General features: G+C 41.3%; 1 protein-coding gene across 3 annotated transcripts in view; it reads left to right on the forward strand.

Moving 5' to 3' along the window:
* The window catches only part of LOC126198524 (1-phosphatidylinositol 4,5-bisphosphate phosphodiesterase-like), a 590,920-nt gene that overhangs the window by 214,925 nt on the left and 348,777 nt on the right, over positions 1-27,218 (forward strand). For all 3 annotated transcript variants that reach the window (XM_049934913.1, XM_049934915.1, XM_049934914.1), the window contains exon 8: positions 11,932-12,098. In XM_049934913.1, coding sequence (XP_049790870.1) covers positions 11,932-12,098 — 167 coding nt within the window. The remainder of the gene's footprint in view (positions 1-11,931; positions 12,099-27,218) is intronic.

The raw sequence follows: 27,218 nt of genomic DNA on the forward strand, positions 1-27,218 counted from the left end.
ACGTCACTGAATGTCCGAATGTGGATGGAGGGTTGAGGGTTTAGCACATTACTCTCCTGGACTCTGTTAGTTCTTGTGATCTGGAGTTGCTACTGTTATGACTCGACGATCTTTCAAAGTGCCGCCGCGCAGTTACGCGCATCCGCTACGTGCGGCGCTGTCTGCCAGCCATGCAGCAGCAGCGCCACCTAAGTGGCCAGCCAGCCAGCGGCCATTAGACTTGGACTCAGTTATGATTTGACTGTTAAAGTGTACACATGTCTTACTCTGTTTACTTGATCTGCGACTTTCATGTATTGCGTCTTCCTCTAAATATATTTGTTCAACTTGAAGTTATAACAATTGGCAACGAGGATGGGATTTTTCTTTTCCATCATTGACCCACATGTTTCCATGGCTACTTTAGAGCAACTATTGCAAGGTCTCATAGAACGAGCAAATGCTTCTCACAAATGCCATTCGTGATTTCGTTGCAGCATCGAATGCGGGGCGTCTCTCGTCGTCATCTCTACCTACTTTTCCTCCTTACAACGAGATGGCAGAAGACTGGTCTGATTACGAAAAACGTCTTCGACAGCACTTATTGGCATTTCATGTCGCGGACGAACAAACATGTAAGTCTCTGTTCTTTTCATGGATACCACCTCAAATGTATCGGTTGTTGTCACAATTGGCTCCTTTGAAAGATCCTGCATCTTTGTCCTTTGCTGAAATGTGCTCACTTCTGTCCGTCTATTTTCAAAAGCAAACGCATGTGGTAGCCTCTCGTGTTGCCTTTGATCGTTGTCAAAAACAACTGATTCAATCCTATTGCGCTTGGGCTGCTGAGCATCACGGCCTCAGTAGAAAGTGTCAATTTGTTACTGAAGTTCACAAAGAATCCTACGCTGATTCCGTGGTATGGGATGCTATTATCAGATCGGCGCCCGACAAAGAAGTTAGGCAACGTGCCCTTCAGTTGGCAAATCCGACTCTAGATGAAGTCCTATCCATTGCTCAGTCTTTTAACATTTCTCGCGCCACTGGAGCGCAAATAGAGGCATGGGGCGACGTCGGGGAAATAACAACCTTTTGATGTTGACGAAGCGTGTGGCGTGTCCCCACCGGCTGACGTGGCCTCAGTACGCTCCCAAGCGCAGCCTCAGCCTAACCGTAAACAAACCTCTAAGAAACTGCAGCAAAACCCATGGCAACTTCCTTCATGTGCGCGGTGTTTTACAAAACATTCACAAGGAGATTGTCCACAACATTGGGCCGTGTGTCACAAATGCAAAAAAAAGGGTTGTGTGTCATCCATTTGCAAATCCGACCGCATACATGATGCTCATAAACATGACGTTGATTCTGATTCTGTGTTGTCTGTCAATTGTACTTCTTCCCTATCGGGGAAGTTATTCCTCACTGTCCAAATACTTGGTCAAGATGTTCGCATGCAGGTGGATACTGATTCCGCTGCTACTATCATCAATTCTCAGACGTATCTTCAGTTGGGTTCTCCAATGCTGTCACCTGTCTCTAGGCAATTACGGACTTACAATAAACAGCAGATTTCTCTCTTGGGACAATTTGATGCTGAGGAATCTTACAAATCTGTCGTTCGCACTGTTCCCATATTTGTGGTCGACCATAGTAACACAGAGAATCTTTTTGGTTTCGATGCCTTTCGCGGTCTTGGGTTCTCCATAGATGACTCTTGTCAATATCGTCTCTGATGCTATTCCATGTGCTCAATTGGATTCCTTGTCGACGACATTTTTGTCCCATTTTTCTCCTGGGTTACGCTGTGCAAACGGCTTTTAAGCTCATATCACGCTCAAACCCATGGCTCGGCCTAAGTTTTTTCGGGCTCGGCCTATTCCTGTGGCCCTTCATGATCAGGTCAAACGGGAGCTGGATCGTCTCTGATGCTATTCCATGTGCTCAATTGGATTCCTTGTCGATGACATTTTTGTCCCATTTTTCTCCTGGGTTACGCTGTGCAAACGACTTTGAAGTTCATATCACGCTCAAACCCATGGCTCGGCCTAAGTTTTTTCGGGCTCGGCCTATTCCTGTGGCCCTTCGTGATCAGGTCAAACGGGAGCTGGATCGTCTCACTGCTTCAGGAGTCTTGCTTCCTGTCGCTTCCAGTGAGTGGTCCTCTCCTGTCATTGTCATTGCTAAGCCAAATGGTGATATTTGTCTCTGTGGCGATTTCAAAGCCACTGTAAATGCTCAATGCCTTATCGACACTTACCCTATGCCTTGACCTGAAGAATTGTTCACTAAACTTGCTGGAGGCCAGTATATTTCTAAACTTGACCTGTCAGAAGCTTATCATTAACGTCCTCTCGATGCTGCTTGCCAGCAGTTTCTGGTCCTTAACACATCTTTCAGCCTCTATCAATACCAACGATTGCCATTTGGGGTTGCCAGCGCCCCTGCACTCTTTCAGCGATTCTTGGAAGAATTATTGCTCACTGTCCCTAAGTGTATAAATTACCAGGACGACATTGTTGTCACTGGCTGCACCACTGATGAACATCTTCAAAATCTCCGCACACTTTTTCATGTCTTAGAGACTGCTGGTCTTAAGTGTAATCTTCAGAAATCACAATTTTTTCAGGCATCTATCACGTACTTGGGGTTTCAACTCTCCCAGGATTGTATTCGTTCACTTCAGCAAACTGTCGCTGCGATCGATGCCCTTCCTCGCCTTCCATCTGTTAAGGAACTGCAGGCCTTCTTGGGGAAAATAGCATACTATCACAAGTTTTTACCGTCTGCTGCTTCGGAGGCTCAGCCGTTGCATTGCCTGTTGCATAAAAACGTGCCTTTTCATTGGTCTGCATCATGCGATGCGGCTTTCCAGAAATTGAAGACTATGCTGAAACAGTCTCCGTGCCTGGCTACCTATCAACCTGGCCAACATCTTGTTCTTGCCACGGACACCTCTCAATACGGGGTCGGTGCAGTCCTTGCGCACCGTTTTTCTGACGGTTCTGAACAAAAAAAATTGTTCAAATGGCTCTGAGCACTATGGGACTCAACTGCTGAGGTCATAAGTCCCCTAGAACTTAGAACTACTTAAACCTAACTAAACTAAGGACAACACACACATCCATGCCCGAGGCAGGATTCGAACCTGCGACCGTAGCGGTCGTGCGGTTCCAGACTGTAGCGCCAGAACCGCTCGGCCACCGGCGGCCGGCTGTTCTGAACAACCCATTGCTTATGCCTCCAAAACGCTCACGGATGCCCAACGAAAGTATTCTCAAATTGAAAAAGAAGCTTTGGCCATTATTTATGCTCTTCATAAGTTTGGTGTTTTTCTCTATGGATCAAACCACTTGTGTCCTTGTTTCGTCCATCAATATCACTTCCCGACAAGGCTGCACACCACCTCCTGCGTTGGGCTCTTTACTTGTCTCATTTCAATTATGAGATTCATTTCCGGCCGTCGGCTCAACATGCGAATGCTGATGCCTTCCCATGGGTCCTGATCTGACATTCGATAGGGACGAACTTTTGTGTTTCCACCTGGATGTTGCCGAGCAGTGGGTTGTGGACATGTTCCCCATCACCGGGGACCGGCTGCTACGGGTTCTGACCCTACCCTCTGCCGGTTTTTATGCTGTATTCAGAAGGGTTGGCCAGATTGTCCATCCGCTAAGACTTCTGATCTGTTGCGGAACTACTACGCTTTGTGCTACCGCCTCACGGCTAGGGATGGTGTCATCCTCCTTTCCCCCGACAATGCTTCGCCGCGTGTTGTGGTACCTGTGTCTTTCACCAAGTGCACTGGGGTGTCTCTTGCACAAAATCTCTGGCACGCAGTCATGTGTACTGGCCCGGCATCGACTCTGAAATCGCACACATGGTCACTGCCTGTGGCCCTTGTGCGTCACAGGCTGCCGCCCCGAAGTCATCTTTGTCATTGTGGCCTTCGCCTGAGAAGCCCAAAGAGCGTATTCATGCTGACTTCACGGGACCTTTTTTAGGTACTTATTGGCTTCTCGTTACTGACGCCTACTCTAACTTCCCTTTCATTGTCCGTTGCACGTCGCCTACCATCTCGGAAATCACCCATGCTCTAGCTCTCATTTTGTCTTTGGAAGGCCTTCCCTCTACTATTGTTACTGATAATGGTCCGCAATTTGCCTCTTCCAAATTTTGCGGATTTTTGTGCCCATCATGGCGTCATGCATGTCACGGCCCTTCCGTTCCATCCACAGTCAAACGGTGAGGCTGAACGGCTGGTCTGCATATTTAATGCTCAGATGAGGAAACTCATGACTTCTTCTGCTGATGATGTGCTTCTACAATTTCTGGCTTCTTACCGTTTCACCCCCATGGGCGACCACAGCCCGGCTGAGCTCTTACATGGCCAACAGCCCCGCACGCTACTCCATCTTCTGCAGCCTTCCACCTCACGGCCGTGGGTGCCTTCGCTTGGCCGGTTCGTCGCCGATGACCTTTTATGGGTATGGGGATATGGCAGGCAGCCAAAATGGAGTCCTGGCTGCATCTTACAACACCGTGGCCGATGCCTGTATGAAATTCAGATGGACACGGGTGTTGCAGTGCATCATTCGGAACAGTTTCGGCCTCGTGTGCCGGCAACGCCTGTTCCGGATGCCGCTACACCACCTTCGGCTCTACCTGATGCTCGGGATACTGGAATCTCTCATTACTCAGAACGCAGTCCTCTCACCATCATATCAGTGCCGTCACAAGAAGTGATGCCACCAGGAGACATGCCCATGCAGGAACCAGATGACCATCATCTGTCGGAGCAACTCTACTCGCCTCCTTCTCCTACGGACGCGGACACATCGCCCATGTCTCCTGTTATAGCAACCGGACTTGTCGCAACGGGCAGATTGGTGCACGGGGCCCCAGCAGATTCGACCCCCACGTCTCCTGTCATCTCGATCCGTTATCATCGGGGACAGTTCCGTCCATACGCGAAGCCGCCTCCTCGAGACTTTACAGCCAGTCAAACAACACCTATGGACATTAGCAATCTACAGGCCACCTCCATTAAGACCTGCGCAAAAAATTCAAAGGGGGGAAAAATGTTGTGACTCACCGATCTTTCAAAGTGCCACCACGCAATTACGCGCGTCCTCTACATGTGGCGCTGTCTGCCAGCCATGCATCAGCAGTGCCACCTATGCGGCCAGCCAGCCAGCGGCCGCTAGACTTGGGCTGAGTTATGATTTGACTGTTAAAGTGTACACACGTCTTACTCTGTTTACTTGATCTGTGACTTTCATGTATTGCGTCTTCCTTGAAATATGTTTGTTCAGCTTGAAGTTATAACAGCTACTACTCAGTCAAGTAGCTCCTCAGTTCACATCATGAGACTGAGTGCACAGCATTCCAGTCCTCTCCAGGAAAAATCCGTGGCAGTGCCAGGAATCAAACCTGGATCCTTTGCATGGCAGTCAGCCATGCTGACCACTCAGCTATGGAGGCAGATCCAGACCAGCACTACATTTTAAAAAAATGGTGATGTGGTATTCTGTTCCTAGTTCATCCTCCAAAAGCTGGCCTAGCTCTCCAGCATGAGCACAACCTAACAACAAAACTTTCTTTCTCTTTACTGACTTCCTTATGATCATATTTCTCAATTTATAACTGAGAGTTTTTTGTGCCCTGTCTACACCTATATCTATGCGAGGCTCATCAGTTTCTGACTAAAGCAGCTGGTCAGACATACTTTTCACATTCACCACAAAGCTGTCGTAGTTCTAAGCTTGTCCCTTGTGTTACCATTTGCCACTTCCCATCTCTCTTTAACCCTTCTTCCCTCTTAACCTCTCCCGATCTTACCTGGCCTTGTCTAATTCAGCTTGAAGGGCAGCAATTCTCCTCTCGTATTTCATTCTCATTCTATCTCTTCTGCAAATTCTGTCTAATCACTGAAGTGCCTCGTTTACTTCCCCAGTTCCTACGCCATACAGTCAGCCAAGTGGAACAATTTTATGGCAAAACAGGCACTATTTACTTATGATAAAAATAATAAATAATAAATTAGTTAAATTATCAGTAAACAAGAAATCATGTTTACAAAAATTTGGTCTAGAGGGTGCTGTACGTAAACAAACTGCTTGTGAAAAGTTTCTTAATCAAACAACTTAAAATTTACTCTCCTTTCCAGAAACACAGACTAAATAATGAAGGGCTGTTCTCTATTTAAATTGGTGAAAATAGAAAAGAACGATTAAATGAGATTAGTAAAGCAAAGGAAACCGTTAAAAGTAACCTTAAGAAACACACTAATATCCATATTGAGTACTCTGTACTAAACTTACTGTTATTGCAATCTGAATAATCTTCTTATTCATTTTGGACTAATACTCGAAACAGAGCTTCATTCTATAGCTGTCTTATCCCTAATTTCTGATCAGTTGTCATTGTTTTTTAATTTATAATTGGACACATAAAAAGGAGAACAAGTGAATAAATCATATCATGGGATGTATGAACAAGTGAACAGTATTGGGTTGGTGCATAAGTTCATAGCGTTTTTTCCAAAAGTTTAATAAACACAGTAGATACAAATGAGAGAGATTTTCATCATCAATAATGTATTTTCCTTCACTTTTTACAAAAGTCTGCTAGTACTGGGGTAACTTTTTGGTTCAGTGACTGTAGAAATCACGTGGTTTTGAGGCGAAGAACTCGTTGAAGCATGTATGAAGGATGTTTTGATCTGGAAAGGAAGTTCCTTGAATGTTGCTGGGTAAAGAGCAAGAAAGGTGAAAGTCTGAAGGTGGAAGATTAGACGCATAAGGGGGGTATGGAATGACTTCCCAACCCAACTCCTGTACAGTGTTTTTTGTCACTCTAGCAGACTGCAGTTGGGCATTATCTTGGAGTAGCATCACTTCACACAGTCTTCCTGGTTGTTGTTGATGGATTGTGTCTGCAAGACATCTCAGTTGGCGACAGTAAATGTCAGGGGTGATGGTTACAACTCGGGGAAGCAGTTCATAGTGCACCATGTCGTCACTGTTCCACCAGATACATAACTTTATCTTTTGTGGATGCATGCAGGTCTTTACATGGGGAGCTACTGCTTTCTTTGGGCTCAACCATTCCTTTCTTTTCCTTACAGTACTATAAAGACAGCATTTCTCAACACCAGTAATAATGCAGGATAGGAATGGTCGGCTTTGTTCACGAGACAATTGATTATGAGCAAGCAGAGGTGTACATAAGGCTAATTTTTGTGATTTTGGCTTAGAGCATGCGGTACCCATACACCTGATTTTTGAACCTTCCCTGTTGCTTGCAACTCTCTACAGTGGTGGAATGTTCACAGCTTAACACATCTGCCGGTTCTGGAGTACACTGACATGGATTATTGTGAATTAATATGTTTAAACAGTCTTCATGAAACACTGAAGTTCCTCCTGAATGCAGAGAGTCACTAATGTAAAAATAATCCTCCTTAAAATGATCAAAGCATTTTTTTGCAATGCTCTGCCCAATGGCGTTATCCCCATACATGACACAAATGTTTCTGGCTGCCTCCACTGCTGTCACCCATGTATTGATCTCAAACAGAGGACTATGTCAGAAATGTTCCCATTTCTCCACTTAATCCATTTTTAATGTCCACAGCTCCACTCGCTATCTGAAATGACAATACATAACCTCAAAAAGCAACAGTGAACTGCAAATAAAAAATGAGAATTGATAAATAAACCCATAACAACCAAATACTAACTTGCAAAACAAAAACACTATGAACCTATGCACCAACCTAATAAAATAAAGAAGTATGAGTAATGTCACATTGCATCAATATACCAGTAGTCCATATAATAACAACCAGTCAAAAAAATCTAGTCATCCATAATTATCTGTTGTATGTTGGGAACATATCGGCTGACCAAAGTTAGTGATGGGAACAATTGAATGAAAGCAATTGATTCATTCGGTTGTTGGAAAACAATCAGTTAATTCTGTTGTAGTTATACGTATCAGTTGAATTCATTCATTCTTTTGAGTGAAACTAGTCTGCAGGAGCAACCAAATGAAAACAATCGATTTAGCCAGTTGGACTACTCCTTCATTGTTTCGAATGAGAGCAATTGAATGAAAAGATTTGACATCGTTGCAGCTTTGCATATTTATTGAATTATTCATTCTTTCTTTTCAAGTGAAAACAATCAATAATCTTCTGTTGGTTGAACCATTTACTTATTCTTTTAACTGAAACCACTCTTTAGTGTTTTAGCTGACTGAGCTATCCATTCATTCGTGTGAGTGAAACCAGCCTGCAATACTTTAATTAGCTGAACTAAAGCAGTGCTACATTATACTGACAGATAGTTGCCCTAAGTGAAGACATATCTCAGGGGTATGCCAAAGTTAACATAGGTAGTACACATGTTCATTTAGTGATGAACTGAATCCAGTAATTGTTCTTTTCATCATTTAAAATTGGTTCATATACCGTTGTGGATTCAACTGTTCCAGATGCCATTAACGCATAATTAATCAACCTGATGTATCATCGAGGCAGGCCTGGCATCACTTAAATTGCCAATGCCAGACAAAAGCTTCAAAAACCCCGGATGTGTGGGTCAAATTGCATTATTTTCCCAGGCACAAAAAGTCTGTAGATGATAAGGTGGGCAATGGCCATGATGTTCCATGGGGAGCAGGAACATGAGAGGGGGAATGTTTTCTTGCTGGCATTTTAGTGCTAACAACGCCAATGGATGCATGCCTCCTACTGATCAGAAGATGTAAATTACACATGAGAGTAGCAAGGTTTTGTGAAAGTGCATTATAGAGACATTCATATTCAGATGCGATAGAAGGCAAATGACATTTAAGGCGTTCAGTTGTCCAGCGGGCAGGGTGGCATTGCGCTATTCACGGTTGCCCATTGTCAGCAGCTTCCCATTGTCTCAATAACGAAGTATGGAAAATACAGGTTATTCCAAAATTGTCTTTACTACTTTGATCACATATATTTAGGAAATGGGGCTAGTATAAAAGCGCAGTTTGCGGCACAATGTTCATATGCACGTAAGATTTTAGTAGCCACTTAGCAGAGTTCAGTGTATCAGGGTGACCACATTTTCTAGAGTCAAATTCGGGACACATTAAATAATTGTAATATTATAAAAAAAAGTCTGAATTGAACATAATAAAGGCAAATTGTCACTTTAATTTGTTACAAAAAGTACATTAATTTATATATTATTAGTACCGTCTAAGACGAAGGAGTGTAAGCAGACATACAATATTTATCAGTCATATAAATTTTCTTCAGCATGTCTGTATTCTCAAAAGCCTTATGAAAACATTCAAGTTTCATAATAATTCTTTCTAGTCACTAACATTGCTTTCGTAGTTCCTACAACAGACTGTGTTTTGTCACTGTTCCATACACTACTCATTTGGGAAAATACCCTTTCAGTAACAGCATACCGATATAGGTGAAATGAACATACAGTTCAGGATAAATCATTTCATAATTGTTAAATCCAGGTGTCCCAAATTACTTTTGAAAAAATTCAGAACAGAGCTAGAAAAATCATGACCACAAAAAAACGGAGGGATGGATGATCACCTTAAATGCGTGCCCTGTCTGTAGCACACAAGTTATCTAAGTGATATTCCAGTTCCATGTCCTCATTAAAGTGTGGTGTTGCTGCTCTGATGTGAGCTCACAGTTCATGCAAGTCCCACCCAGTAACAAAATGTGATCGGGTTCTGCAGCACCTGGGTGTTAGATCCGTACAAATCATTCCAAACAATATGCCAACTGCTGTAGGGTGGTCAGTCAATAACTAACATGGGCAAATAAGAAAAAATCAGCTTTACGTGTGTGTGAACATTATGCTGCAAACTGTTCCTTTCTGCCTATTTCCGTGGTACATGATCAGAGTTATAAAGACAATTTTGCAACATACAGTATGTGCACAGGACAGCAGCTAAGTGTGCTTGCCGCTGTGTTTATAATAGACTGAAATGAAGAAACTACCCATAGTTAGGTACTCCTTTAATGAATTTTTAAGTAAGGTATATTACAATCTATTTCCAATCAATAAAAGTTCCATAGGCACAAAAATTTGTTTTTCAGTAAGTAAACCATTAATACAGGATATGTCCATGTTTCACCTTTATGATGGCTTGAACTCCGCTGTGGACACTTTCAGTGAGGTGTTCAAATGTGTGTGTGTAGGAATGGCAGCCCATTCTTCCTCAAGAGCCAGAATCAGAATAGGTAGTGATGTTGCACGCTCTGGTCTGGAGTGAAGTTGACATTGCAATGCAGGTGCTGCATTTGGTTAATGTCGAGACTCTAGGCAAAGAATTCCACTTCAGCAATGTTATTGTCAACAAATCATTGCCTCATTTACTCAGTGCGGATCAGTAATAACTGTTCAGTGTGAATTTTGTACTAGGAGTGGTGTGGATCCTCCTACAGCACAGATCATTAGATGATGGCATGAACAATTCTGAGAAACAGTTTATTGTGTAAGGGAAAATCACTGGCCCATCCCCAAGAGTCTCACACAGACATGAAACGCATCCACTGTAGAAATCCTATCGCCGTGCAGCTCAACAGCTCAACATGCCCCTAATGTCTCTCTGGTGTGTGTTCCATCAACGTTTACACATGAAACCATACAAAATTCAGCTACTCCAAGCTCTTCATGAAGGTGACAAAGAACAACTTGGGGAGTTCTTTAATGTCGTTCTTGGCAAGATGGAGGATGGCAATCTTCTTCCACACTTTTTCCGTGAGGCAACATTCCATTTAAATGGAAAGGTGAACTTCCATAATGTGAGATTATGGGATACGGAACAACCACATGAAGTTGTACAACATCTGAGGGACTCTCCAAAATTTAATGTGTTTTGTGCACTTTCACTGGGGAAGGTGTATGGTCTGTTTTTCTTTGCCGAGAATGCTGTTACAGGAAGCACATATCTTTATATGCTTGAGAACTTTCTTTTCCCGCAGCCGGAGACTAATTCGAACGACTTCATTTACCAACAGAATGGGGTACCACCACACTGGCATCTGTAATAGTGGGAATTTTAAAATCAAAGGATTACTGAATAATGGATCAGTTGTGCTGGACCAAATTATTCAGCCTTACATTACTGGCCTCTAAGGTCACCAGACCTGACTGTATGTGATTATTTCTTGTGGGGGGTTTATAAAAGACTGTTTTTGTGTGTCTGTTACCAACAACAATGAATGAACTGAGACATTTCATAACATCAGCTGTGGAAGCTGTAACTCAAGATTTGCTTGTTTTTAAAAAAAAAAAAAAAAAAAAAAATAAAAAAAAAATAAACTTTTTGATTTTCCTTTTCATCAAAAAACAAAATTCATTGTGTATGTACAGTAGTTCCAGAAATATAGATGTGCCAGATCAGATGGTTCTTTTTGATACACCCTGTATACAGTAATGTTTAATAAAGAGAACACTCCCCACATTAAAAGACACCTACAGCCAGTTATTTCATCTGATCCGTGTGTTTTCCTGATCAACAGCTTAGAGTAACTTTTCTTTCATTCTTTCAGCTTTCTGCTTGTCTGCATTTTCTATTTGGCATTTTCCCTTTTCTGTAGATGGAGGAATTACATATAAAGCTCTGAAGGCTTGAAATTCAAGGTTCACTTTTCCACTTCTTTGTCTATCAGTTTTGCAGTTGTTATAGTTGATATGGTAATTAGTAATGGGGATTAGCAGATTATGAGCTATTTGGTTGTCTCAAGTACTTCAGTACATTGGAAAAATGAGGGTTTGTGCTCAAGTAGGGAAGCACTAAATACATTTTAATATAGCTCTAAATAATGTTTACTTATTATATTCTGTGTTCCTCAACATGAGCAAATAACTGTTAAGCCTTTTACTTCCTTGTTCTTATTGGTGCCATAATTGATAACTTATTATTTTCCAGCACTCAAGGCAAAAGTTGCAAGATCAGTATTGAACAGCTGATTACATTTCTCAATGAGAAGCAACGTGATCAAAGACTGAATGAGATCCTGTATCCCCTATATGACAAAAGGCGTGTGGAGAAGATAATATCATCATATGAGCCAGATGAGCAGACAAGGCAGGAAAGTAAGTAATGCCTCCAGTTCTTAGGAATGTGCATACTAAAAGTAGCTTCAAGCTTCCTCCACATCTCGTCTCTTATAGGCCTTCAGAGGACCACATTTCAATGTTAGTTTCTCATATTCTATTGTTTTCTCTGCAGTTACCTTTAGTAGTATCCCTTCTTCGTTTCACTGTATTGCTTTTTCCTCTCCTCACTCTTATTTTCAACCTGCTTTCTTTCCCCCCTGCCTTGTAATACTTCCATCTGTAACACTTCTTTCATAAACTGCCCCTAAGTGTTGCTCTATTTTTTTTTTAATAGTAAATCTTTCTTTACCTCCTCAATCCAGCTTGTAATCAGCTTCTTTTCCAAAAGTTTTTAGAATCTGTTGTCATCCAATGACCAAAGGACATCAGTCTTTACCTTCTTATTTTTTATATTATATGTGTCAACAATGCTTCTTAATATCCAGCATTCTGGCATTTTTAGTGTAGTAAAGATTCTGTAACTTACCAAATGAAAGCATTGGTATGTTGATAGACACACAAATAAACACAAACACACACACGAAATTCAAGCTTTCGCAACCCACGGTTGCTTCATCAGGAAAGGGGGAAGGAGAGGGAAAGACAAAAGGATGTGGGTTTTAAGGGAGAGAATAAGGAGTCATTCCAATCCCGGGAGCGGAAAGACTTACCTTAGGGGGAAAACAGGACAGGTATACACACACACACACACACGCACACACACACACACACACACACACACACACACACACACACATATCCATCCGCACATATGCAGACACAAGGAGGCATTTGTAAAGGCAAAGTGTTTGGGCAGAGATGTCAGTCGAGGCGGAAGTACAGAGGCAAAGATGTTGTTGAATGACAGGTGAGGTATGAGCAGCGGCAACCTGAAATTAGCGGAGATTGAGGCCTGCTGGGTAACGGAAAGAGAGGATATACTGAAGGGCAAGTTCCCATCTCCGCAGTTCTGATAGGTTGGTGTTAGTGGGTAGTATCCAGATAACCCGGACGGTGTAACACTGTGCCAAGATGTGCTGGCCGTGCACCAAGGCATGTTTAGCCACAGGTTGATCCTCATTACCAACAAACACTGTCTGCCTGTGTCCATTCATGCGAATGGACAGTTTGTTGCTGCTCATTCCCAGATAGAAAGCTTCACAGTGTAGGTAGGCCAATTGGTAAATCACGTGGGTGCTTTCACATGTGGCTCTGCCTTTGATTGTGTACACCTTCCGGGTTACATGACTGAAGTAGGTGGTGGTAGGAGGGTGCATGGGACGGGTTTTACACTGGGGGCAGTTACAAGGGTAGGAACCAGATGGTAGAGAAGGTGGTTTGGGGATTTCATAGGGATGAACCAAGAGGTTACGAAGGTTAGGTGGACGGCTGAAAGACACTCTTGGTGGAGTGGGGAGGATTTCATGGAGGTTGGATCTCATTTCAGGGCAGGATTTGAGGAAGTCGTATTCCTGCTGGAGAGCCACATTCAGAGTCTGATCCAGTCCCGGAAAGTATCCTGTCACAAGTGGGGCACTTTTGTGGTTCTTCTGTGGGAGGTTCTGGGTTTGAGGGGATGAGGAAGTGGCTCTGGTTATTTGCTTCTGTACCAGGTCGGGAGGGTAGTAGCTGGATGCGAAAGCTGTTTTCAGGTTGTTCGTGTAATGGTTCAGGGATTCCGGACTGGAGGAGCAGATTCGTTTGCCACGAACACCTAGGCTGTAGGGAAGGGACAGTTATTTAGAATGGGTAGCAGCTGTCATAATGGAGGTACTGTTGCTTGTTGGTGGGTTTGATGTGGACGGACGTGTGAAGCTGGCCATTGGCCAGATGGAGGTCAATGTCAAGGAAAGTGGCATGGGATTTGGAGTAGGACCAGGTGAATCTGATGGAACCAAAGGAGTTGAGGTTGGAGAGGAAATTCTGGAGTTCTTCTTCACTGTGAGTCCAGATCATGAAGATGTCATCAATAAATCTGTACCAAACTTTGGGTTGGCAGGCCTGGGTAACCAAGAAGGCTTCCTCTAAGCGACCCATAAATAGGTTGGCGTATGAGGGGGCCATCCTGGTACCCATGGATGTTCCCTTTAATTGTTGGTATGTCTGACCTTCGAAAGTGAAGAAGTTATGAGTCAGGATGAAGCTGGCTAAGGTAATAAGGAAAGAGGTTTTAGGTAGGGTGGCAGGTGATCGGCGTGAAAGGAAGTGCTCCATTGCAGCGAGGCCCTGGACATGCAGAATATTTGTGTATAAGGAAGTGGCATCAATGGTTACAAGGATGGTTTCCGGGGGTAACAGATTGGGTAAGGATTCCAGGCGTTCGAGAAAGTGGTTGGTGTTTTTGATGAAGGATGGGAGACTGCATGTAATGGGTTGAAGGTGTTGATCTACGTAGGCAGAGATACGTTCTGTGGGGTCTTGGTAACCAGCTACAATGGGGTGGCCGGGATGATTAGGTTTGTGAATTTTAGGAAGTAGGTAGAAGGTAGGGGTGCTTGGTGTCGGTGGGGTCAGGAGGTTGATGGAGTCAGGTGAAAGGTTTTGTAGGAGGCCTAAGGTTCTGAGGATTCCTTGAAGCTCCGCCTGGACATCAGGAATGGGATTACCTTGGCAAACTTTGTGTGTAGTGTTGTCTGAAAGCTGACGCAGTCCCTCAGCCACATACTCCCGACGATCAAGTACCACGGTTGTGGAACCCTTGACCGCCGGAAGAATGATGATAGATCGGTCAGCCTTCAGATCACGGATAGCCTGGGCTTCAGCAGTGGGGATGTTGGGAGTAGAATTAAAGACACTATCCAAATTGAACACTGCCTGGAACAGTTCCATCCTCCGTCACAGCCGGACCCACCTCCTCTTCCTCAAAATCACCCTCACCAAACCTTCCAGGAATTTCTCAATTCCAGCCTTGCTTCTCAATCCTTCTTGAAAAACCTTAATCCGCACAGATGGATATAGATATGTGTGTGTGTGAGTGTATACCTGTCCTTTTTTCCCCCAAGGTAAGTCTTTCCGCTCCCGGGATTGGAATGACTCCTTACCCCCTCCTTTAAAACCCACATCCTTTCGTCTTTCCCTCTTTCCCGATGAAGCAACAGTTTGTTGCGAAAGCTTGAATTTTGTGTTTGTTTGTTTGTATGTCTGTCGACCTGCCAGCACTTTCGTTCGGTAAGTCACATCATCTTTGTTTTTAGATATGTTTTTCCCACGTGGAATGTTTCCCTCTATTAAATATATTCCAAATGAAAGTGCTGGCAGGTCTACAGACACACAAACAAACACAAACATACACACAAAATTCTAGCTTTCGCAACCAACAGTTGCTTCGTCAGGAAAGAGGGAAGGAGAGGGAAAGATGAAAGGATGTGGGTTTTAAGGGAGAGGGTAAGGAGTCATTCCAATCCCGGGAGCGGAAAGACTTACCTTGGGGGAAAAAAGGACAGGTATACACTCGCACACACACGCATATCCATCCGCACATACACAGACACGAGCAGACATTTGTAAAGGCAAAGAGTTCGGGCAGAGATGTCAGTCGAGGCGGAAGTACAGAGGCAAAGATGTTGAAAGACGGGTGAGGTATGAGTGGCGGCAACTTGAAATTAGCGGAGATTGAGGCCTGGCGGATAACGAGAGGAGAGGATATACTGAAGGGCAAGTTCCCATCTCCGGAGTTCTGACAGGTTGGTGTTAGTGGGAAGTATCCAGATAACCCGGACGGTGTAACACTGTGCCAAGATGTGCTGGCCGTGCACCAAGGCATGTTTAGCCACAGGGTGATCCTCATTACCAACAAACACTGTCTGCCTGTGTCCATTCATGCGAATGGACAGTTTGTTGCTGGTCATTCCCACATAGAAAGCTTCACAGTGTAGGCAGGTCAGTTGGTAAATCACATGGGTGCTTTCACACGTGGCTCTGCCTTTGATCGTGTACACCTTCCGGGTTACAGGACTGGAGTAGGTGGTGGTGGGAGGGTGCATGGGACAGGTTTTACACCAGGGGTAGTTACAAGGGTAGGAGCCAGAGGGTAGGGAAAGTGGTTTGGGGATTTCATAGGGATGAACTAACAGGTTACGAAGGTTAGGTGGACGGCGGAAAGACACTCTTGGTGGAGTGGGGAGGATTTCATGGAGGTTGGATCTCATTTCAGGGCAGGATTTGAGGAAGTCGTATTCCTGCTGGAGAGCCACATTCAGAGTCTGATCCAGTCCCGGAAAGTATCCTGTCACAAGTGGGGCACTTTTGTGGTTCTTCTGTGGGAGGTTCTGGGTTTGAGGGGATGAGGAAGTGGCTCTGGTTATTTGCTTCTGTACCAGGTCGGGAGGGTAGTAGCTGGATGCGAAAGCTGTTTTCAGGTTGTTCGTGTAATGGTTCAGGGATTCCGGACTGGAGCAGATTCGTTTGCCATGAAGACCTAGGCTGTAGGGAAGGGACCATTTGATGTGGAATGGGTGGCAGCTGTCATAATGGAGGTACTGTTGCTTGTTGGTGGGTTTGATGTGGACGGTCGTGTGAAGCTGGCCACTGGACAGGTGGAGGTCAACGTCAAGGAAAGTGGCATGGGATTTGGAGTAGGACCAGGTGAATCTGATGGAACCAAAGGAGTTGAGGTTGGAGTAGGTGGTGGTGGGAGGGTGCATGGGACAGGTTTTACACCAGGGGCGGTTACAAGGATAGGAGCCAGAGGGTAGGGAAGGTGGTATGGGGATTTCATAGGGATGAACTAAGAGGTTACGAAGGTTAGGTGGACGGCGGAAAGACACTCTTGGTGGAGTGGGGAGGATTTGGAGAGGATTTCATGAAGGATGGATCTTGTGGATGTTTCTAATTTATTCAACTTGTAATTCAATATTTGGCATTTAATGGCATATGTAAATTCTGGTTTTACCAATTTACTGTTGTGCTTATTTTACTAGTTTATTCAACTTGTAATTCAATATTTGGCATTTAATGGCATATGTAAATTCTGGTTTTACCAATTTACTGTTGTGCTTATTTTAATATTCTTAGATAAGAATTTATTTAATACACTCTTCATGATTCTATAAGCTCTTTCCACTTTGTGAATCTGTTGCTATATAGCATATTTTTCTAAAACGTTGTTTTGGATTATTTCTCTAAAAAGTAGCCTCTGAGGCAAAAGAAGACTACCAGCTTGTTAGAGAAATGTGAATAAAGTTTTTTTCCAGTGTTTGTAGTTGTGAATAGGACATTTTGTGCTGAGTGCATTTGACCTGTGTGAAGTGATATTCTGTGGTTGGTGATTGGCAAACAGGTTGTGTATGTATCCTATATGTAAAATGTGTTCATGTATTAATAACATTTTTTCCCTAAACTATTTTTCCATGTCGTTTTGGTGCACTAAACAAAAAATCCAACAGGTTATCAGCCAAGCAGTGGATTGAAGTGAAAAAATAAATTTCACAATGACATGTTTTTGTGCAAAGTGTGCAAAAGTTCATATAAAATTGCATTGTGTGTACAGTGAATAAAATAATGGTTAATGTGAGTACAACACAGATACTGCAATTAGAGCAGCTCATAGGCCACAAGAATTACGCAACTTGGAAATTTTCCATTGAGGTGTATTTGCATGTGGATGACCTGTGGGCATCATAAATGGTACACTGCTGTCTATGTAATCAAGTTTTTCTGCTATGGATCAGAAGGCAAAATCAAAACCAACCCTTTTGATTGAGCCAGTAAATTATGTTCACATAGAAAAGGCTACATCAGTCCTGTTTGTGCTGCAAAAGGTTTCATGTTGGACGTTTGAAAAGACAAAGGATGGCTTTACTGAAGGATATGGCAACTGGGATGGAAACTTACAGAAAGAATAATACACAGTGTGAGGTGTGTTTTCAAGGGAAGCAGGCCAGATTTCCATTTAAATCAAGTCAAAGTAGACCTGAGGAAGTCTTGTAACTGATCCATACTGATCTCTGTGGACCTAAGCAGAATAAATTCTTAGGAGGTTGCTACTATTTCCTGACATTCATAGGTGATTTTTGTAGATACCTTCATGTTTACTTTATAAGTACCAATACTCAAGTGAGTGATGTATTTGCTGTTTATTGCAAAATGTTTGAAAGACAGTAGGGGAAAAAATTACAATTATTAGATCAGACATTGGATCAGAATATATAAATGAAAAGGGATCAGAATATGTAAACGTACTGCTTAAGGAACAGGTGAATGAAATGGTATCAAGCACCAGACTACCATCACTACAGTTCCTCTCAGAATGGAGTTGCAGAACATATCAACAGAACCAGTGTGGAGAAAGGAAGAGGTATGCTAAGCGATGCTGAGCTATCTAAGTGTTTTTGGGCAGATGCAGTTTCAACAGTGGTGTATTTAATTAACAGATCACCTACCAAAGCTGTGAGAAACAAGACATCTTATGAAGTTTTGACTGGGAAGAAACAGTCCTAAGGCAGTTAAAGCCTTAGAATGTGAAGCCATGGTTCAGATTCCGAAACCATTAAGAGGTTAATGGGATGCAAATTCACAGCAATATATATTTGATGGATACTGTGAGGATTCAAAAGGATACATATTTTGTAATCCTGTGAATAAGAAGATAATAGGCAACTATTATGAGAAGGAAAGTTGCCACTCACAACTATATGGTTACATTCCATCCTGGATTTTCCAAGAAGATGATAAGCAACAATTATGAGAAGGAAAGTTGCCACTCACTGCTATATGGTTACATTCCATCCTGGATTTTCCAGAAGATATTAAGCAATAGAGGTGCAATATTTTTAGAGGATTCTAAACTTAAAATAAAAGAAAACAGTCAAAATAATAAAGTAATTCAACCAAATATAAAGTGTGATAATGCTGAAGGAGAGATAGAAATTGAAATAGAGGAAGATATGGATGGAGAGCAAACTGACATGCTGCCTGAAATTGAGGATGAAGATTCACTAGAGGAAGTCAATTTAAGGTGCTCTACATGTATAATAAAACGAAAAAGATATCCAGAGTATGAAATGTATGTTGCCCAAATCTTCAACAGTGTACCTACCACAGTCGATGAAGCCTTGGCAGGCACCAATCCTCAAAGTTGGAAAGAGGCAATGGAAAAAGAATTACAATTGTTTTTGGATATTGCTGCATAAGATTGGGTTGACATACTTGAAAATAAAAAAGCAACTAGGAACAAGATGTGTGTTCAATATTAAAAATCCTCAGAGTGCAGTACCAAAATTCAGGGCCAGATTGGTACTTAAAGGGCGAAGTAAGAAAGAAGGAATAGATTATTTTGAGAATTTCTCACCAGTGGTGTAATATTCAGCATTAGCATACCTTTTAGCTTTTGCAGTAAGGGAAGACCTATTAATTCATCAAATGAATGTGAAAACAGCCTATCTGAATGGAAATGTGGAAGAGGAAATGTATGTGATCTCACCTGATGAAGGTAAAAGATCTTATCAAGGGAAAAGGAAAGTTTGGCCATTGAAGGAAGATATGTACGGATTAAGCAGTGTGGCCATTGTTGGGATAAATCCTTACATAAAATTTTGATAAAACTAGGCATGTCACAGTCATAAGCAGATCCAAGTATGTTTTTGCAGTGATCCAAGAGAAAAAGTCAGATGGCAATCAAGAGAATATTAAGATATTTATAGGGAACTACTGGTTATAAGCAGAAATATGCTAAAAAGGGAACTGTAAATTTAGAAGGGTACAGTGATGCAGAGAGGGACTGGAAGTTGCTTTATACTAATTAGAGGATGTCCGAAAACTTTTTGTTATATGGACAACAAATAAATAAATAAATTGATATCCTGGTCATGTAAGAGACTGAGGACAGATGCTTTGAGCACCATGGAAGCTGAATATGTGACTTTATCCTCCACTGTTCAAGAAGTTCTTTGGATCAGGTCCACCGCATGAGTGTCTAGGGAAGTGATTCCAGTGGTGGTTTCCCATTGCCTTCCACTGTTGGGGATGAAATGATAATGAGGACAACACAACACCCAGTCCCTGAGAAGAGAAAATCTCCGACCCAGCCGGGAATCAAACCCGGCCCCCTTGGCGTGACAGACCGCCATTCTGCACACTCAGCTATCGGGGTGTACTACAAAAATAAAACCAACTGTGATATTTTGTGACAGTAATGTCACCAGTGTGAGATCCAAACATATTGACATAAAGCATCACTTTAACAGAGATCATCTGGAGCAGAGAAATATAACCATCAATTATCTATGCTCAGAAGAAATTTATCAGATCTCCTAACAAAGCTTCTAAATTAAGACAAGTTTCAGAAGTTGGTGAAACATAATGGTTTAACCTATGGTGTGTACTGTTCAATATCTGAAAAAATATTTGTTTACAGGGGAGTTTTGGAGAAATGTGAACAAAATATTTTTCCAGTGTGTGTAAAGTTGTGCGTAGGACACTTAGTGCTGAGTGCTTTAGACCTCTGTGAAATAATATTCTATGGATTTTGATTGGCAGTGAGATTGTGTGCATAGCCTATATGTAAAATGTGTTAATAAAATACAAGTTTTATTTGTCACTAAACAATTTTTCCACATTATTTTGCTGTACTGATCAAAGAAACTAACACAGCTCCCAATGACAAATAGGATAGAAGAACCTAACGGAAAAAGCCTCAAAGAACAAGCATTTCAGACTAACAATCTGACCTTATTTTGGGATCAGTTCCTACCCTTTATAATACTCAGTTTCTACTACTACTCTAGGTGCTAACTTGGAAGAGGAATCCACCATTGTTTTATGCGACACATTGAAACCTATGGATCTGGGAGGTCCCAAAATCAACAGTGAGGATGGATCAGAGCCCCCTCAGAATCGTTCAATCCTTTCATTTATTTCAGTTATGTTTATTATGATATATAAAAACAGGACTTACTGCTGCTAGTCAGGATGCAGAAAAAACACCAAATATATTACTGTCCATTACAGGAGGCATCTGGCCAAATTCATTTTTCGTGCTGGGAAGTTCCAGCCAATTGGGCGTGACACGTGAGAGTGGCAAAATTGCCATTGTTAGGATTGCCAGTGCTTGTTATAAACACCAGTTGTCACACACTGAGCAAGCTGTGTCACTAGGCTTAATGTCCTACAGTCTTATGTTCAAAATGTGCATTCTATTATTCTGAAATGATTTCCATATTGAGACTGATACTGCACAACATCTGATGCAAAAGTGTGTGGGTGGCTTTGGTTTTTTGGCTTACTCACAATGATATGAAATATCAAATATGCTATATACAGCACAGTGAATGTATTATTGTAACTGAGGTAGTTGAAGCCAATGCATACCACAGTAGTACAAGTTTGTATACCATCTAGCACTGCAGATGGTGTAGAGATTGAAATAACGTATAATGAGATGAAGGAAATTATTCAGATAGTCAGCGGCAATGAAAATTTAATTGTAACCGGAGACTGTAATATGACTGTAGTAAAAGGTAGATAAGGAATAATAGTAGAACAACATGGACTGGGGAAAAGGAATGAAAGAGAAAGCTGACTGGTAAAATTTTGCACAGAGCATAATTGAATCATCACTAACACTTGCTTTAATTAAATATTTTATTTATCCATCCATAGACAGTACTCTTTGTTTAGTCTGCATATATACATTGCAGATAGTTGAGACTTGAAAAGGTCTGCGGAACCATGTAGTTTTGATTAAAGCATCTATGCCTGGATTTCAGGCAGGATCGCCCAGTTTGTTCAGTGCTAAGGTGGTATTTCAATACATTTGGGGCGCCCCTGAAATGCAGTTCAAGTTTAGGGCGAATACCAAGTGGGCTGAGGAATGAATGGGAATTTGTATTGAGGATGGAGGCGTGCTAGGGTAGTCTGTGCAGTTGTGCAAAGCCACTGTGCCAGGCTAGCATTATGGTTACTGCATCTGCCTAGTGAGCCAGAGACTGGGCTCAAATCACAGCCGTGGTACAAATTTTAATTCATCGCTTCAGAGTCCTTATACAGAGGTTTGAGACTTGAAAAAGCCTGTGTAACCATATAGTTTCATTTGACAGTCAAACTGTTTTTGGCCTCAACGACCATCATCAGAGGCTAAAAATAGCCTTCGGTGAACACATGTTCATGCATTGTCAAATGTGTGTTCCCCAAATGCCACTTGTAGTATCTGAAGATGGCCATTGTGGCTGAAACTATTTATGATTGTACCATAAAAAAGTGATTGACTTATCACAAAGTTTTGTTAATTTCTTGACACAATCATTCTTAAACAAACTTCTGTTTCTTCCTGTTTCACTATCTTCGACACTCTGGGAAAAATACTTGATACATGTCAAGACCAGTATTGCTTCTGGCACACTTTCTTATGGGACTCTAGTATTAATGTATTCTGGCTATGAAAGGTGTTTCGTGGTATCACTGAATATTGTCTCAGATATCTCCACCCATTGCACTCTGTTTTTGTTTTTCAGGTATAAATGAAATGACTTATGTGCTACCCATCGTAATCCTGGTGCATCCAGTTTATTTAACAGAATTTTATGGTCTACGGTATTAAAGACTTTGGTAAAGTTAAGCGAGATTACTATGATCACCTTTATCTAGTTCCTCCAGAACATCATTTGTAAACTGAGCGATAGCTGTTCTTGTGCTTTTACTAAACATGACACCAAACTGTTCTTTGCACATAACTTTGTACTTTGTCAAGTACCCTGATTCCTCATTTGGTTTCTATTACTTTTGAAAATGATGAGAGTAAAGAGATGAGCCTATAATTTTTTATATTTTATGGATTATCTTTCTTATGTAGAGGCAGGACTTTTACATACTTTATTGTCACTGGGAAGCAATCTGGCTCATAGTGTCATTGAGTTTGGTTCATAGTTCAGAGTTTGTACAAGCTAATGTCAGACTTGTGTTGTAGCTTGGTAGCTATGTTGTGAGGCATTTATTTGCAAAGTTTGCTAGCTTTTTAGGATCATGTATTGTGGTACCACTATGCTGAAATTGTATGTTCACTTGTTTTCTGCCTTTTTTTAAAAATCTGTTACTTCGAGACTTTTATGCTGTTAGTGAAGCTTTTCTATGCATCCTCTTTCATGTGTGGTAATAGTTTTGAAATACAGGATCATTTTGATTTTTTAAAATGCTGCTGAGCTGCTTAAGATTCACAGAGGATTTCCTTATCCCATTACTTGCCCAGTTATTTTTGTTTTATGCTTTAATTATTCTTAGTACAGCTGGATACATTTCTTCAGATTGGAACTTCAGTATCAATAGAAACTTTCAAAACTTCCCATTCATGCTTGTCTCCTTGTACACATCTTCCAATATTTCATTGTTCATCAGCATGACAAATTCAACTGCTTTTGGTGTAGAGATAGCCCATCTGTTTGTGATTATTTCAGATTTTTGTTTTCTACACCTATGTTTAATTTTAAAATCTGAGTGGTATGATCTGAAAGGCTAACATTATCTACAACAATATCACAACTTTCTTTCTCTATGTCATTTAGTATATGATCAATGATTGACACTGAATGCTCAGTAACCCATTTGGCAGTGTTAATGAATATTGTTGTTGTTTAGCTGTACATTGTGTTCAATAATGTGTTGTAGAACCCATCTGGGTTCATCATGTTGATGTTCCAATCTTCACAAATGAGACTTTTGCTCTTAGATTTAGAAATGGAAGTATCCATATCACCACAGGCAGGACAGTAAGATTAAAGTGTTGTTAGTCTTTGGAATATATATGACTTTCCTATCCCTCTCCCTCTCTACATGTTTTCCATCACGTAGTGAAATGATGTCATTTATCACTTTATATTAATCCCTTCCTGTACATAACTGCATGAGCTACCATCTTTTATAGTGGTTTTACTTTGATGGCTAAGTTGCATGAGTTTGGAATTACATGTGTTCGTTCAGATCCCCCACACCAGTGTTCTGTTATGCAAACAAATGAGCTATCAAAAATTTGCAGTTCCACTTCTAGCTGTTGCACTCTATTGCCTGCGGACTAGATTTTTTGGTGTCGAACTGAGAAATACTGAGCACTGCTTATCTTGGAGACTTAATATTTTTCTTTCCTTCATCTAAAAATCATTTGCATGATGAAGAAGTATAGTTTTCTTGTCAATCACCTGTTATCCACTGTTGCTTCTGTTGACTCCTTGCCTTTTTGCAGTTTTTACTGGCATTGATGATGGCACTAACACTTCTATCTCTTTTAAAAGTGCTGTTGGTGTTCCTGTTGGGGCTGGTGGTGGAATTGTGATGGTCATTTTGGTTTTGAAATTATTTTGTGTTTTCTTTAATTGCCTTGATTATCAAGTTTGCTATATATTCTCTCCCCAAGCCATTCAGGCCTAGCCCAAGTTTCATGTGGAATACACATCCCATATTACTTATGTCAGAGGGTTTCACATTTTTAAAATGTCTGCAGATTTTGGTAAACTGATTATTTTTAGCAAGAGGTGACACTGCCTGCAGGAGAAACAGTGACTGTTAAATTCAAGTTTTTAGTACAGTTACATGTCTTAGTGAAGTTAATATTCCAAGTTATGGCATTTATGTATGAAGCTTTTCTGTGACTGTTAAGAATGCATCTAGCACTAACCATTTCTTTCATAAGGGCAAGAGAATCATTCAGTTATAGTACCCAAAGCATGGCACACAGAAACATGTAGCAAAAAGTACTATTTACACTAGATTTTAAACTCTTGCTCTTTCTCCAGTGAAAATACATACATTCACACACACAGTCATGCAGACACCAAAACACACGTTCATGCAGTTGTGGTGAGGCTGATTATTGGTTATCTATCTTTACTACTGATTATTTGTTGCTGAGAGCAGTTGCCTGGTAGGGGTGGACATGGGGAGGGGGTAGGAAGGATGCCCAAGGCAAGGAGGGAAAAGTGGGAAAGTGTCAGGCAAGTCTTTCAACAGATGACTCTGTGGCTGCACAACGAGTGGAAAGGATTTGAGATGGTAGAACATATAAGAGAGAGAGAGGGTGAGACAGAGGGGGGAGGGGGAGAAAGAGAGATGAAGTGTAGATGATAGTGGAGGTGGAGACAGAGAGGGGAGAGAGAAAGGGAGAGGGATTGGTAAGGAGGGGAGAAGAAAATATAGAGATAGAGATAGAGAGAGAGAGAGAGAGAGAGAGAGAGAGAGAATGTGCTCCAGAGAATTTGTAATTTTTAGGATAGCAGAAGTAAAATACTCACCATCCATAAAGGAATGTCCCAGTTTCAATAGTGTATTATAACAGTTTAATTCAGTCTAATTACAAAGAGTAATACGTGAAGTTGAAGGTAAATTAACATAGTTTTCCTTACAAATGTTCAATATGTGCACTTGTACTTCTATGAGACACATCTAACCTAAAATGCAATTTCTTCTAAACTTTGGTTGACAAGTCAAAAGTAAGAGAAACAATAGAATCTTCAGTTTATGTCCCATCTCTGCAAACCATTAGATAGTGGCAGGACATAGGTGCAATATTTTCTAAAGCCCCAAAGGAAAAAAAATCAGATGACGTAATGTCAGGTGAATGTGGAAGCCATCAGGATAAATTTAGAAAGAGAATTGAAGTTCAGGGAGATAAAATAAAAGAACTTTGCAGACTTGCCAGTGATATTTTAATTCTGTGTGAAGAGATCATAAGGTGAACATCAACAAAAGTAAATGAAGAAAGGTAATGGAAAGTAGTGTAATTAACTCAGATGATGCTGGCGGATTTAGATTAATAAATGAAACACTAAAAATAGTCGGTGCGTTGTTCTATTTGGGCAGCAAAATAACCGATGGTGGCCAAAGTAAATGGTATATGAAATGCAGGCTGTCAATTATGAAGTCTTTTCTGAAATTATTCATGTGGAGTGTAGCCTTGTATGTGTTCTACGTAGGAACACAAGGAAACACACAGCCGCAAAATAGTTAAAATTTATTCAGTCATGGAATGACAGAAACAAGAATACGGTGAAGTAATTTACGTATTTCAAACACATTTAACAACTGAGCTATGAAAAAAATGTGTAAGTACGATTTACAGTAATGCATTACAATACGGTCAATGTTGACAACAGTGCTGTCTACAAATACGCATGCCATGTGATTTTCTGACAAGGATGAAGTACCTGAGAATGGACCATTTGCAAAACTAGTAGTGCAAAATACAGAAATTTTAAAATGCAGTCAAGTGGGACAATGTCCTTCAAATTTTTTGAGGCTGTTGTGTCCACCAAGTAGAGAATAAACATAAAATCAGTTGTCAAAGTCATATTTACTGCACAATAACTAAAGGAGGTCAGACTGATGACTTTTCTTATACCTTTTGGCAATATTTGTTAATAAGCAAAATGCCAAATTGCATTGTGGGGTAGAATCCACATAAAACTATAAGTCCCAATATATTTGGACGGGTAAGTCTGCTCAGAGGTCTGAGGAAGACATGGGTATACCGTTCAGGCTGATGCAGCTTTGCCTACACATAAAATGTAAATGTATATTTTTGCCATGGTCTGCATCAATAGTTTCTTTAACATTGAATAATAATGATATAAACCCTTGGGAAGCATGGAAACTCTTATCCACCTAAATCCATGCCCAATGATCTGCAGTATGTATGTTTTCATCATGATTGATAAATTCTGAAATTATAATGTTACACCTCAGTTTGTGTTCCCGATCAAATCAGTCAACCCACCTAATGGACACACCAATTGTCCAAGATCAGCTGTCAAAAGATGTTTCCTCTGTGTCTAAGATATTGGTTACAAAGATAATTATGACAGTACTACATTTTGAAACCACATCATTTGAATATGCCACTTGGTGTTTTCTTAATGTTCAGGGGCACTAGTGTAGGCAGTGTTCTACGTTCGAGAGCCTCATATGCTGAGAATCATATTGTGTCTTTCATTTACTTGGCAGCTATCTGACTATTTTGATGTTTTGCAGTTGGGGAGAAGTTTCTTGAGGAACTCGGAGAAGTTTCTTCAGCTTATTTCCTTCCATCTCTACAACACAAAACATTAGATAAAAAATATTGTTTATCTACAATGTATGATTCACTTCTACATCTACACACATACTCTGCAAGCCACCATACAGTGCATGACGGAGGGTCCC

The sequence above is a fragment of the Schistocerca nitens genome, chromosome 8 (assembly GCF_023898315.1).
Source record: "Schistocerca nitens isolate TAMUIC-IGC-003100 chromosome 8, iqSchNite1.1, whole genome shotgun sequence".
In the NCBI taxonomy this organism is placed as follows: Eukaryota; Metazoa; Arthropoda; class Insecta; order Orthoptera; family Acrididae; genus Schistocerca; species Schistocerca nitens.